At 38.8% G+C, this 13955-nt stretch overlaps 1 protein-coding gene across 10 annotated transcripts; it reads left to right on the top strand.

Moving 5' to 3' along the window:
• Positions 1 to 1440: 1440 nt before the first annotated feature.
• On the top strand, positions 1441 to 12747 carry LOC115679830 (uncharacterized). 10 transcript variants are annotated; one of them, XM_056315224.1, is made up of 19 exons: positions 1442 to 1823; positions 1976 to 2034; positions 2341 to 2422; positions 2664 to 2731; positions 3812 to 3881; positions 4313 to 4394; positions 4616 to 4680; positions 5598 to 6617; positions 6721 to 6783; positions 6871 to 6917; positions 7576 to 7621; positions 7738 to 7817; positions 8827 to 8940; positions 10097 to 10178; positions 10338 to 10445; positions 11100 to 11225; positions 11504 to 11584; positions 12010 to 12135; positions 12397 to 12747. In XM_056315224.1, exons 1-19 carry the CDS (start codon positions 1494 to 1496, stop codon positions 12472 to 12474), a joined length of 2727 nt encoding a protein of 908 aa, XP_056171199.1. In that variant the 5' UTR covers positions 1442 to 1493; the 3' UTR covers positions 12475 to 12747. The 10 variants fall into 10 exon arrangements, with proteins under 10 accessions (XP_056171214.1, XP_056171199.1, XP_056171209.1 ...); XM_056315249.1 differs by having other exon boundaries at positions 1797 to 1823; positions 1976 to 2067; positions 2626 to 2731; XM_056315243.1 differs by having other exon boundaries at positions 1797 to 1823; positions 1976 to 2067.
• The last annotated feature ends 1208 nt before the right edge of the window (positions 12748 to 13955 follow it).

Raw genomic sequence — 13955 nt, forward strand, 5'->3', positions numbered from 1 at the left:
ATTTCAGACTGCAAATCTTTACTTCAAACTTCAAACCGAACTGTACGTACAAACCGTACCGTAATTTATTTGATGACAAAACTTGAAAATACAGCCACTTCACAGCAACACACGTACACAAACTGTGTTGCAATTTAATCGACGACAAAGCTTGAGAATATGCAAAGATGTAACGCCGAAATTTAATCGATGACACAACATTTGGGATAGAGATACACGCTAGAATTTAATTGACGACGCGAATAGCAAAGCTACAACTATGGAAAAATAAAGTGCAGTACAGGAAAGTCAAAATAATTGAAATATAACATTTTGATTGATTTGTTGGTGGCTTTCCGAAGAGTACGATGTGGCTATTTAAATCCTATAATCGACAGTTATCAGTAGAGATTGCAAATGAGGTTACAAACGCTTACTAAAAAAGAAATAACTTCCTGGTTACGAGAAGTAAAGAGAAGTTACAAAATGAGGTTACAAAATGAGGTTACAAACAAGGCTATAATAGGATGTTACAAGGGAGGTTAAAAACAAAAGTTCCAATGGGAAGTTACCAACAGAGGTTATAAACGGTTATCGACGGTTATGTTATCTCCGCTTTATTAATTGTTTCTTCGACTTTGTTACTTTGATGATTTTTTCGATTCCATCACGGAGATGGTTGCTTTATTCCACTACGTTGGCAATTACTTTTTTGACGATTGCATTCGATATTATCGATTCCAACTTTTGTCGATTTCTTGGCGATTCTTCACATTTTGGGTGTAAACAGGACTCGACTCGTAAGTACAACATCATGTGCAAGTGCATCTAAGTTCTTGAATTTGTAAGCCCTTTTTCAATCATCAAATCCGTCACTTTCTAATTCTGACAAATTGAAGCAGACACGTCCATCGATTGCGGTCAAAACTATGATGGACAAAACACCTCTACCGTAACCAATTGCATCGGCTATAGTGCATGAGTTATGATAACCCAAGAGACAACGAAAACATATTTTCAACGGCTTCTTATTTTACGGCGGCACTAATTATATCAAACGAGACTTTTTAGTCGAGCAAAAACCGATACCGTCGGCTTCAATTCGCTGGAATTAGTTAAGAGAGGATTTCACTGAGAGAGTTACACGAGTTCAAGGACTTACATTTGTTCTTTTTTGGTCGTAAGGACACACATTATACCAAGAGAAAAAAAACATAAACTTCGCCCGGTCGGAATAACTGTCAACGGTCAAGAATCTAGATGGTTACCGTACAAATCTCCCGCGCGCAACAAAACGGCCTGCCACGCCACGTGGCATCTGTTTCCTTCTCCGATATTCTCCTCGGATGACGTGGACGGACGCCAAACGCCCGTACGACCTCAACAATCCCCCTCGAAATCCTCCGAAATTACGAATCTGCCACTTACCTCGCTCACCATCTTGAAAAAGTGCGCTGAGCCAGACCAGAACTCAACCTTTTGCTCTCTCGCTCGCGCTCCCCGCACGCGCGCCAATGGCTTCTCTCCAGACTCACCAGCTCAATCCCCAATTCCACCGCCGTTTCTCTCTGCTCTCTCCGAAACACGGCGCCCCAAGGAGGGTTCTGGGGCTCTCGCGGCACTTTCCGGCCTCGTTTTCCCGGAGAATTAGAGCTCCGGAGCTCCCGGAAAGTTGCCGGGGCGGGGATGGGGACGGGGGGAGGAGCTCGTTCGAGTGCTGTTGCCAAGCCAGCGCGGAAGTCGCGAAGATCGAAGCCTCGGAGGAGAACGAGCGGCGACCGTTCGACATCAATCTCGCGGTCATCCTCGCCGGTTTCGCCTTCGAAGCCTACACCACTCCTCCAGTAATCGAACTCTCGAATTAGTCTTTCTGGAGTTTGCATCAATTTAAGAAGTGAAAAATGTTACAAAAGTTTAATTTAGGGTAGTCCCTGTTGTGATTATGCTTTTATTCGAGACTAATGTGTGCTTTGTACTTTTGGGGCATGCTGATTAGGAAAATATTGGAAGGCGAGAAGTGGATGCTGCGGGGTGTAAGACAGTGTATCTTTCAGAGTATGTGATGATTTCTTCCGAATAATCAGAGGGGTAAAAGCTAATTTTCTGTTTGTTTGGTTGGTTTGGTTCGGTTTGGTTCGGTTCGGTTCGGTTCGGTTCGGTTTGGGTCTGCCATCGAACACTCGTGCTGCTTACATGTTTTGGCATGGCTTTCGTACTTTGTACGTACAAGTATTTTATACATGTTTATATGCACTTTTGGCCAGTAATATATGCAGGGGATTGTGTGTTTGCTCTACAATAGATGAAGGTGGATTGGTCAATGGAAAACAAAGAATTGAAATATTGAGTTTACATATCTAGGTCATTTGTCCGCAAAATATACGATGGTCAGCTGTTCATAAAGCTCAAGAAGGGTATCAATCTTCCTGCCATGGATCTGTGGGTATGTCAGTTTCTTGTGGGATAAGACATTATGCTGAATGTTTTGAATTTATGCTTGTCTATTTGTTGCATCTTTACTTCCCGCTGTATCTTTTTGTGGCATCTTTCGTGAATGACTGAAGTGTTTTTTCTCCTGAATTGATATCTTTGCTTCTATTAAATAAATCTTAAGTTAGACTTATGGAAATTAATCTTTCCTTCCAGATATTGACAAGGCCCATTTTTTTCCGAATGTGTGGTAGGGAACAAGTGATCCATATGTAGTCATGCAATTGGATGGTCAGGTTGTGAAAAGCAAGGTCAAATGGGGGTAAGCAATGTATTTGATTGAGTACGTAGTGGTATTGCATTTCTTATTAGGATAGAAAAATGAAGGATGACATGTTCTTTTTTGTATCGCAGCATTAGCAGTATCTCTGAAATTATAAATATTAGGGTATATGACCCCTTTCCAACCACACATAGAGAGGATATTTTGCTTTTGCCTCTAGTTTTAGGAATAAATGGTTGTAGTGGATTTTTTGGACAAGTATGTTGGGGAGCAACAGGGAGGGTGCCTCCCATTTACAACCTAGAACTTAGAAAGATCTACTTAAAAAAACACTGAACATCTAAGGAGCTATCCCTGTACTACCCCAAAAAAAGTGCTAAGCCATCTGTCTTTCATAGCACTTGTAGAAGTTCTCTCGTTTTTGAAAGCCTTTGTAGCACCTGTAGAACTTTCCTCATTTCTGAAAGCCCTCCTAACTTACCTCTTTTCATAATTATTGATTTTTTTTTGTTTTCTATTAGAATTAAATTGTTCAAAAAGAGTATGTAATCTTTCTCTTCTGTTAAATTCCTATTGTTTATTTCTTTCCTTCCATATGAGCCAAAGTGAATGAAAACAAAAAAGAACTTCTACCTTTACAACTATTTGAACCTGACCTAGCTTGGAGTTACTCTCTAACATACCCCACACAGCCCATGTAATGTCCCGAGATGACAAAGCCATACTGAAGGAGCGGAGAACTATGTTAGTGAAGGCTATGAAGTTCCAAATTAAGATTCTGTTTGCGTCTCCTTAAAATGTTAAAGGGTACTTTCACTTATTAAAATGAGCAATACAATATTTATCAGCTACTGATTATTTTTTGTGCCTCTCACATGATGACCTAAATGATAAAACTTATTATTAGCATTCCCCATCAGTTTCGGCAAAATAATTTTTCTGAAGCTACTGAAGCAATAATCTTTAGTTCTTTTTAAATCGGCTAATTGCAATTTAGTTTATCTGCAGTATACAGAATACAGGCGATGAGAGCATATGATGCATATGGAGGAAAAATTAAGTTTAATCTGGATTTATGGACTTATTGCAACTTTATTTGTCAATCAAATTTGCTGACAGGACAAAAAAGCCAACCTGGAATGAGGAATTCACTTTTAACATTAAGCTCCCTCCGACTAAAAACCTCCAGGTTAAGCCTCTACCAGAGTGATATCCATTACTTCCTTTCCAATTTGCATTTGTGGACTAATTGGAGACTGAATTGCTGGCATATTTAGGAAGGACTTATCCTAAAATACGTGAGGCTACTTTTGTAATAAATGAATGCACAACATTCTGAGGGGGACCAACTGCTGCATCAATTTTTGGACTCCTCTTTTATGTGCTCAGCAGAATTGCTCATTTGTTGCCTTATTTAATGTTGTTATCCCAAGTTGATTGTGCCATATATCTTGCATTAATATAACATGAAGCAAGCTACTCCTTTTTTTTTCTTTTTTCTTTTGAGTAAGACCTTGTTGATTTTGGCACTCAGCGAATGAACACAGCTATCCTTAAATTTGTAAACTGAAGCTGAATCATTGTTGATCTTTACGTTATTCACTGTGGTGTGGATGCTAGGTGGCAGCTTGGGATGCAAACTTGGTAACTCCACACAAGCGAATGGGTAATGCAGGAATTTGTTTGGAGCCTCTGTGTGATGGTGAGAATCATTGAATTCGTTGTCGATATGTATTTTGAACTTTCTTGTGCAGTGCTGCTCGTGTTTTATTTGGGTGTTTTGGAAGTCAAATAATTGAGCAATGATATCAGATCATTTTTTCACCTGTGAAACATTATTTGCTACTCTATGACCTTGGCAATGGATGAAATGATTACCATATGGAAATTGCACTTTTTCTTGACGAGCATGTCTGTTTCCAGGAGATTCACATGAGATGGTTGTGGAATTAGAAGGAATGGGTGGTGGAGGGAAGATACAGTTAGAGGTAAGTGTGGAAACATTATGATATTAATCACATAGTAGGAAGTTCTTTTGAAAGGACGATTAGGATTTCTGTTTGAAGACTCTGACTTCTTGAAGTAAGCATCTATATATGTTTTGTAATTGTTCAAATTAAAGGAAGTTCCAATTAGAAGGTAGAGTTTTCATGTGGGCCTACAGCTTCCAGCATTCTATCTGTGAATAGTTGAGCATTAGTGAGAGCTTTCTATTAATGTTTGCTTATTAAGTACCTGGAAATTACTGTATAAGAGCTTTCTCCTAGGTGGTGTAGCATCATTTCTCTCTTTTGTCATTATAAATCAGTCACTGGGTGAATCTTAGATGCTTGAAGAACCAGTTTACACCGATACGCTATGAACCCCGGACATCTAAGTCTGCACATGCTCCAGTCCAACCCTTATCATTAGGCTAAACTTCCTTGCTTTATTATATTGGTTGAAAAAACGACATTGGAAAACAAAGTAAACCTCTTATCTTTTTCAAAGACATTGAGTCAATTACGGGGGTTGTTTGTCCATGTCATTATCTTGTCATGTCAAAATAGGGTATATTCTGGGATGGATATGACACAAACACACGGTGTTTGTATATCGTCTCACATAGGAACTACTAATAAACAAGTTTAGTAACAATCTTTCGGAAACCAGACAAAAACTCTGGGAGGAGAAAAAGTATTTCCACTATTGAACTTTGGAAGGAATATTAGAGAATTCTATCTGAACCAGGCAAAATTAATTTAATTTCAGGAGGGTGATGAGTATCTGAATTCCATATATGAGAATTCTAACCTTAGTTGTGGTGTTGTGGACTTTTTTCCATGCTTTACTAAGATACCTGTTATTCATCCTTCTGCGTGTTATGCCGGAAAAATGAGCAAGCTCACTGATGATGCTGTTTCAGGTTAGATATAAAAGTTTTGATGAAATTGATGAGGGAAAGAAGTGGTGGAAGCTCCCATTTGTTTCAGAATTTCTCAGGCAAAATGGGTTCGAGTCTACTTTGAAATCAATTGTTGGGTCTGAGAGTGTGCCAGCTCGGCAGTTTGTTGAATATGCTTTTGGGCAGCTGAAATCCTTTAATGAGACATATCCTTGGAAGGATAAGCTTTTGAATAGTGGTAAATATGTAGCAGAAGGGGAATCGGTCAATGCCACTGCTGCTCCTGAGAAGTTTTCATCTGTAGATAGTGTTCCATTGCTGAATGAGCAGAGCCTGAATGAAGAGAACATTGTTGTTGAGTCTTCCCCTGATTCAACTGGAGTTGATTATACCAATGCAGAAAAAATGCTAGTTGGTGAATCCATACAGTTCGACAAACATTTCTGGAAGAACTTTGCAGATGTTATCAATAAGAAGGTTGTACAGAAACTTGGTCTTCCTGTCCCTGAGAATGTAAAATGGGATGGGTTTGATGTACTAAAGAAGATTGGCATACAATCCAGGAAAGTTGCAGAAGAAGGTTACGTTGAATCTGGGCTTGCAACGCCAAGTAGCCAAGAAATTGATGATTCCACAGAGGATGGGCCACTTCCAAGAAGTGCAATTCAGTCTTCAATTACGGATATAAAACAGGTGACACAAGATTTGTTACAACAAACTGATTCTGTTTTGGGGGCATTGATGGTTTTGACTGCGGCAGTTTCTCGGCTAAATAAGGAAGCCACGCATTCTATGGAAAAGAATGATAATAAAATGAAAAATGATGGTTCTGTGTATTCTAAGAATGAGAATCTTGCTGTCTCATCGGACGTGTCATTATTGGATGACAAGGAAGCCGAGGAGATGAAAGCTCTCTTCTCTTCTGCAGAAAGTGCCATGGAAGCTTGGGCGATGCTTGCCACTTCTCTTGGTCATCCTAGTTTTGTCAAGTCCGAATTTGAGAAAATTTGCTTCTTAGATAACGCATCCACTGATACACAGGTATTGTCTTCCTGTATTGAGGAAGCTGCTTCCTAATCTGCTTTTTCTCATGCATTTTTAATTGGGGATGGAATCATGTATGAATGAAGTACGGTTACTGCAGGCAGCAATCTGGCGCGATTCTGCACGAAGAAGATTACTTGTTGCATTTAGAGGAACGGAACAAGTAATCAGTTTCACTGTCTTTCCCTTAGCAACCTTATTTATGTGGTTGTGAGGTAGATATTTATTCTTTTCTGTCTGTTTTTCCCAGTCAAGATGGAAGGACTTGCGGACTGATTTGATGCTCGCCCCTGCTGGGTAATGTGAAAAATCAATTAATTCACTGGATTGTCTTCTCTCAACATATATGTCATTACCGGTTTTATTTCTACTATTTTGCTTGTTTGTTGGTCATGTAGGAGCAAATCATCATCTCTCTCTTAGCCTTGACTTGTATAAAATCAAAATTTGCAACCTTCTTTAGTTTCTCACCAAGAAAAACGAATTGTAGCTTCAAAGATCGTCCAAGTCTGATATGATGTTATAGTCTTTTGTCTCCTTGTAGTTTGCGGTGCTAAGCAATAATCCAGAACATATGATTAGGCTTGAAACCAATTCTGTTACATTGAGCAGGGCTTATCGTTAATGATCCTATGATACCTGGGAATTGGTGAGTGATATATGCCAATTGCTACATCTATATTTGCAGATAGGTTTCGAGTAGGGCTCTTTTTGGTGTCATCTTTTCTATGTGAAAAGATGTCCATCCTTGTTGCTTGTTTGAACTGTTCAAATTCACTAATTCTTTTGGTTGTTGCTTGTTGCTTGTTTCGACTGTGGAAATTCACCAATTCTTTTGGTTGTTTGATATGCTTATCCTCTCTGTAATTTTTATGTAAGTCGGGCTAACGTAATACACTGATACTACATGTCAATATTTTTTTTTCTTGATGTTTATTTTGTTATGCTTCTACAGTTTGAACCCCGAAAGGATTGGTGGAGATTTCAAGGAAGAAGTTCAAGTATACTGCTATTCTAGATCTTGATTTCTTTTGTTGATTATTATGAGATGCATAATTTGCTGAGTCCGTCCATTATCCTTCTCCTTGCTTACAACTTTTTTTTGCTTGTTTTCCAGGTTCACAGTGGCTTTTTAAGCGCATATGATTCAGTGAGAATAAGAATTTTATCACTCCTCAAAATGGCAATCGGTTTTGTGTAAGCACTGTTCCTAGAAAATTATGATAAACAAATCATGCTTGCTCCTCATGAAATACCATAAAAGAATTCAGAGAGTTGTAGGCATCGATCCTATGCAGTTGATATTCTCCTTGAGAAGGTCTGTGTGATCAAGTTGAGGTGTATCTTGCATGAGCTGCATCATGCTCTTCGGAGTAAGTTTTGTGGGTTTGGAGTTGCAATGCCTCGAGGATTAGCAGTCCTCAAGTTGTGGGTGACACCAGGGAGCCCAGGATAAAACCATGCAGATTGGGACTCACCTGGCTGGGGCGAGTTAAATCGATGCAGGGGCGGAGTATTCAGGATATTGAGAGCTGGAAAAGAGGCAAGTGGACAACAAAGGATGGATTCCTTGAAGCTACGTCAAGGTGCAGAGATAGTTGGGCATACAGTAGCATAGGATGAAGAGTCAGGGGGTTTGATGCACGGACGTGGTGGCCCCAAGGGAGAGTATTTCGGAAGCCTTTGTTCATGGTGGCTACACATGAGAGATGACCGAACTCAATAAGGAAGCTGTGTTAGTGAGTGAGAGTTAACAAAGAAGTCCGATATTTGTTGGTTTTCTCTCTCTTGGTGGATCTGATTCCATGTTTAGTATTTAGGGAGTGCAGAAGAGACGAAAGGAGAGAACACAAAATACCTGCTTGACTTTATGCATAAGTATATTGATGCTTCACTTACCAAGCCTAGGGAGACAATCTACTCAATACCCAAGTCCTTAACTACCTTATTTAGAATTCCCAACTCTCATGTACTAACCATGTGTCTCACTAGACAAATATTCTTCAACAGTTTTTTTTCCCTCCAGGCATAATCTTACTTCAGTGCAAACTTAATTGCTAGTGTTTCTTTCATTTTGTCATATGTCAAGGAACTCTATGAATGCATTCAAACAAGTTTTGCTCCATTACTAAATGGCTAGCATGCTGTGTTGTTACCAAGAGCTGATTGTCTTGTGACAACTTGACGGCCAAATGTTTTCTCGCAGGGATGATGGTTCTGAGCCACAGTACAAGTGGCATGTCTATGTCACTGGTCATAGTTTAGGTGGTGCTCTAGCTACTCTCCTTGCTCTTGAGCTTTCATCAAGTCAGTTAGCAAAGTGAGTCCTGTCTTTCATACTAAAGATAACTGTTATATTTACTTTTCTGCCTCAAATATTTGTCCACCCGCAAAATGCTGGCATGCATTTGATTGCAGTAATACTCTCAAGTATTTGACAGATGTTGACGATTTTCAATGATTAAGATTTATTGTTACATTGAATGGACCAATAGTGTACAAAGTTGCAGAATTGGACTCTCTGTGTGTGTGTGTGTGTGTGTGTGGGTGGGTGGGTGCGCGCACTTGGGCATGTGTGCGCTAGCACTTTTGCAGGTAGCTCAAAGGTAAACACATGATGGACTAAAGAAAAAACATTGTGTTATTTGTTTGATAAATACCTGAACGGTTTGTATCACATAATCCAGCAAAGAAAAATCTATTGGCTTTGAACCATGAGATTAATAAATAATGATTTTGTGTGATGACTCTGGGCGAATTTTTGTCTGAGGTACTTGTGAGGACCTGCCCATTCTTCTTGGTATTCTTGGTATAGCATGGATAAAGTTTGGTGGAATACTTTTCATGCTTTTCTAGCCTCAATAGACTGCATTCTCTTTGTGAGATTCCACAGATTCATCTAATTTGATTCTTGACTTTACATGGTCATTTTAGTGCCTGATATAGTGATGTGCGTAATCGTTTAATTCGGTAACTTAAACTGACAGAGTGTGGTGCATATTATATTCCATAGCTAAGTACCCCTCATGGAGACTGCTGCTATGATGAGGAAAGCATGAAGCATGCGAAATCAATAAACATGGCTCATGGGTGAAGATTATTAAAATTCAAGGCATCTAAAGAAGGGAAACTAGAAAGGGATGAAAGATTAGGTGTGGGGATTCGAACTCGAGATCTCTAGCTGTTATACCATGTTATAGTTCTGTGCACAAACCGACTAACTGCAAAAGCTTAGGCTGTTTGAATATAGTTTATATCATGTTATGTAACTTAATTGTGCCAATGACACGAGATACTAAATGTGTAAAGTAGCGACCTGAGTTCTTCAATTGTAAGTTTATCTGAAAGCAGGGACCGGAATGGCTTCTTTTTATTACTCTTAAGTGTCTTAGGCCAATTTAAATTAGAATCATGGGAGTAGATTTTTTAATCTTTTTTCCTTATGGCATGTAACTAATTCATTTTGTTTATATTAGGCGCGGAGCAATATATGTGACTATGTACAACTTCGGATCTCCTAGAGTTGGTAACAGGAGATTTGCAGAACTCTATAATGAGGTAAGAGAAATATGTACCATGTAGCCCTGTCATCTGTATTCAGATCCTTACGACCATGTAGCCTTGTCATCTGTACTCTGATCCTTGAGAAAACTAAGTGATGGCTACCGCTCCCTGATCCGTTTGTGCAATCTTCTCTCTGTGTGCAAATATAAACAGGCCCATGCATATTTGCATTGTTGCATGGAAGTTGCTGCTCTACCTTTATCGTCAATATTGTTAGGACTAACAGTCATGGAACATGCCAACACGCATTCAGTCCTCTCGGTAAGGTGGGGTGGGTTTGAGGGTTCTTTGCGGGGTTTGAAACACAGTATAAGCCAACAAATAAAGAAATACTAAAAAAATTCCATGAAACATATTGTACTCTTTGGTGAACAACCTCAGCACTCGTCCTGTATTAACAGCGACTTTCATGAGAACTCTTCACATGCTGATACGCTGGTACAAGTATTCTTATCAGTATTCACCAGTGATGATTGTCGTGAAATGAAGTTGTTCTGTTCTTTTATTCATGCCTTTCATCATTGTTAATCTTCTCGAGCATTCTCTGTGAATTACTACCCTCTTGTTTATTCCTGAAAGGTACTTATTCTTCCAAGTTGAGAGGATTGTTCTAACTTTCTTATTGCGGTAACTTGTTTTTAGAGACATGACTCATTAAAGAGCACTTTTCATGTTCATTTAAGTGATTTCGTTTCCAGATGTTGTGGTCTCACTCCAATGTCTCCTCCAACTGAGCTTCTGCTATGATTGCTGCTATCTTTTTAAATCTTTGGCATCTTATAATTCAATTGATTCATGTCAGCAGACGTTTAGGTTGCCTAAGCATGCTCTCCCCTTTATTAGTGGAAAATCTTTTGATGCATTTTTCTAGTACTGTACGTAGTGTGTGTGATGCAATTGTCTGTTGCTTTGCAGAAAGTTAAGGACAGCTGGAGAGTTGTGAATCACAGGGATATCATACCATCAGTTCCACGCCTGATGGGTTATTGCCATGTGGCCCAACCCGTCTATCTAGCAGCAGGAGAAATTAAGGATGCCTTGGTATCTAAATAGCTTTATCCTTTCTTAACCAGAACGAGTGAACGAACCCCATCTATTTAATCTCTGCAATACATTCCCTTGAGGAACTCTGGATTAATAACTGGCTGATGGTTTTAAGTGTTCGAGTGTGATGCTTGTGAACTTATCCAGGGAAGCATCATTAGGAAATTGGATCATGACTAGTATTACTTTTCTGTTACTAATATGAGAAAGCAGAAGTTTTACCTTTACAGATGTTCCCAGATCAACTACTTACACAATAGGTTGATGTTATTCAGGTAAATGTGCAGTCTTTGGCTGATGGTTACGAAGGTGACTTCGTTGGTGAATCCACGCCAGATGTTTTAATTAGTGAATTTGTAAGTTCACTTTTCTTCCTTGGTGACTGCAATTTCCTTAGATTGACAAATCAGTATTTCCATATGCTTAACATTAGCACATTTTTATATATCTCATCATAGAGTAACCTATTGTTCTGCTGAAACTGTGTTTTGTGAAGTCACACAGACACACACAATTGTAGCAGTCTTGATGAATTTTGCCGATATATATGTCTATTTGTTAGATAGTTTTTTGATTCTTCATTTATATGTCTGCGTCAAACTACCTTGCCTTTGAGTTGCTTTTGTTGGACAGAAACAGCTCATCCATTTGCTGTTACTGTATATTTTATGCAACTGAGGACTGTCTTTATGTTGAGATGGGTACCTGTAAATGAATTGGTGAGTTACACCCATTGCTGGTGCACAGGTCCAAAGTGACAGATCTCAAACTTCTTTTGCAGATGAAAGGTGAAAAGGAACTCATAGAAAAGATATTGGAAACTGAAATAAACATATATCGTTCAATTAGAGACGGAAGTGCGCTGATGCAACATATGGAAGATTTCTATTACATCACTCTGCTTGAGGTACGTTAAGTTAGAGCCTCATGTATCTACTGTTCATCTTTAATAATACATCCTGAAAAAGCTAAGAGAAAAGGGGAAAACACCACTCTGCTTGAGGTACGTTAAGTTAGAGCCTCATGTATCTACTGTTCATCTTTAATAATACATCCTGAAAAAGCTAAGAGAAAAGGGGAAAACACCCCAAAAATATGAAGTTCCCGTGTGCTGTGTTATCTGTTAGCCATCTTTGAATCAATTGAGTACCTTCTTCTTTTTCATCAGAGTGTCAGATCAAATTACCAATCTGCTGAAAGGTTGCAGACCAGTGACGAAGCAACAGACAGACAACTAAATGCTTAACAGCATGCACGTCATGGTAAATGGGGATATGCTCGTCCGTTCGAGTTACTTAAGCCACACTTTATTACTACCCAAAAAATACACATCTCCTTGTTGTAAATCTCACATGGAGATCGTTAGATCATGCATAATACTGGGCTATTCTGTTTTAGTGTATGGTTCAAGTACAGACTTCGAGAAGAATGGCGTCAGCACCCTTCAATAAATGTACATTGGGGACACTAGCTAATCATAAATGATCAAAATTGTGGCAGTAACTTCCACATTCTAAAACGTAGGATCAGAAATTTATTTCCATATTCTTGCTTCTGTGAAATGACAACTTTCAATTTTCTCTGGAAGAGCGAGGTGAACAGAATGTACAGGTGCATGCGTATGTTTTGAATGGATACAGTGGGTGTCGTGCGATTAACATTTTCCCGTGGAACCGGACGGTGCCAGCCAGTGTAGGTTTTAGAGTCATTTGGTTTCGACCTCGGCCAGGAGTCAATCCTCGTTGAGAGATTGGATAAGGGAAGGCTGAAGAAAGCAAAACACGAGGTGAAGAAACTTCTTGCGCGCTGCACATCCACATGTCGGTGTTCGTGTATACCCTCTGTCTGTTCGCGCAAGCGTGTTTTGGCCGTCTCGTGCACGTCTATGTGCACACGCGAGCGCGCACCAGTGTAAGTGTACTGTGTCAGGTGGTGAAATTGATGATCCCACAAAGTTGGCTCTAATTAGGGTGCGCATGGAATGCATTCCGGAATAAAAATTTTATTCCGAAATGCATTTCGAAACAAAATGGCGTTTGTTAAAAAATTTCCGGACTGCATTCTGGAGCGATTTTTGCATTCTGGAATAAAAATGCTTTTGTTAAAAATACTTGATTCCAGAATGCATTCTTGATTTCAGAATGAGTTTTTGGCAAGAAAAAGAGAAGCTACTTTTTGTAGCTTATTGATTCCGGGATGCATTCTCCCTATTTTCTCACAATTTTTTTTTTTTAGAAAATGCATAAAAATTGAAAAATTCTAGAAAAATTCATAAAAATTTCCAGAAAATAAAAAAAAGTCAGATTTCGGGAAAATATGAAATTTGGTGAATTTTTTTTTAAAAAATAAAAAAAATCAAAAATTTCAAAACTTCACAGAATAGCTTAAAACACATGTGGCCACCCATTTTGAGTGAAATTTAAATTTTTTGAGGTGCCCAAAAAAAAGAAAAATAAAAAAATATATAAATTTTCAAAACTTCACAAAATGGCTTAAAATACCTGTGGCCACCCACTTTGAGTGAAATTTAAATTTTTTGAGGTGCCCAAAAAAAATAAAAATAAATAAATAATTTCAAAACTTCACAGAATGGCTTAGAATACCTGTAGCCACCCACTTTGAGTAAAATTTAAATTTTTTGAGGTGCCCAAAAAAATAAAAAAATAAAAAAATAAAAACATTCAAAACTTCACAAAATGGCTTAAAATACCCGTGGGCACCCACTTT

The sequence above is a fragment of the Syzygium oleosum genome, unplaced genomic scaffold (genome assembly GCF_021117445.2).
Source record: "Syzygium oleosum isolate NSW1041296 unplaced genomic scaffold, Sole_v2.1 Sole_v2.01, whole genome shotgun sequence".
Lineage (NCBI taxonomy): Eukaryota > Viridiplantae > Streptophyta > Magnoliopsida > Myrtales > Myrtaceae > Syzygium > Syzygium oleosum.

Bases quoted from the DNA above. Each gene is read 5' to 3' on its own strand.
- LOC115679830 (XM_056315224.1), top strand. From the start codon at position 1,494: ATGGCTTCTCTCCAGACTCACCAGCTCAATCCCCAATTCCACCGCCGT. The intron at 10,446-11,099 runs GTAAGGTGGGGT...GTTGCTTTGCAG, and splicing joins ACACGCATTCAGTCCTCTCG to AAAGTTAAGGACAGCTGGAG. The intron at 12,136-12,396 runs GTACGTTAAGTT...CTTTTTCATCAG, and splicing joins ATTACATCACTCTGCTTGAG to AGTGTCAGATCAAATTACCA.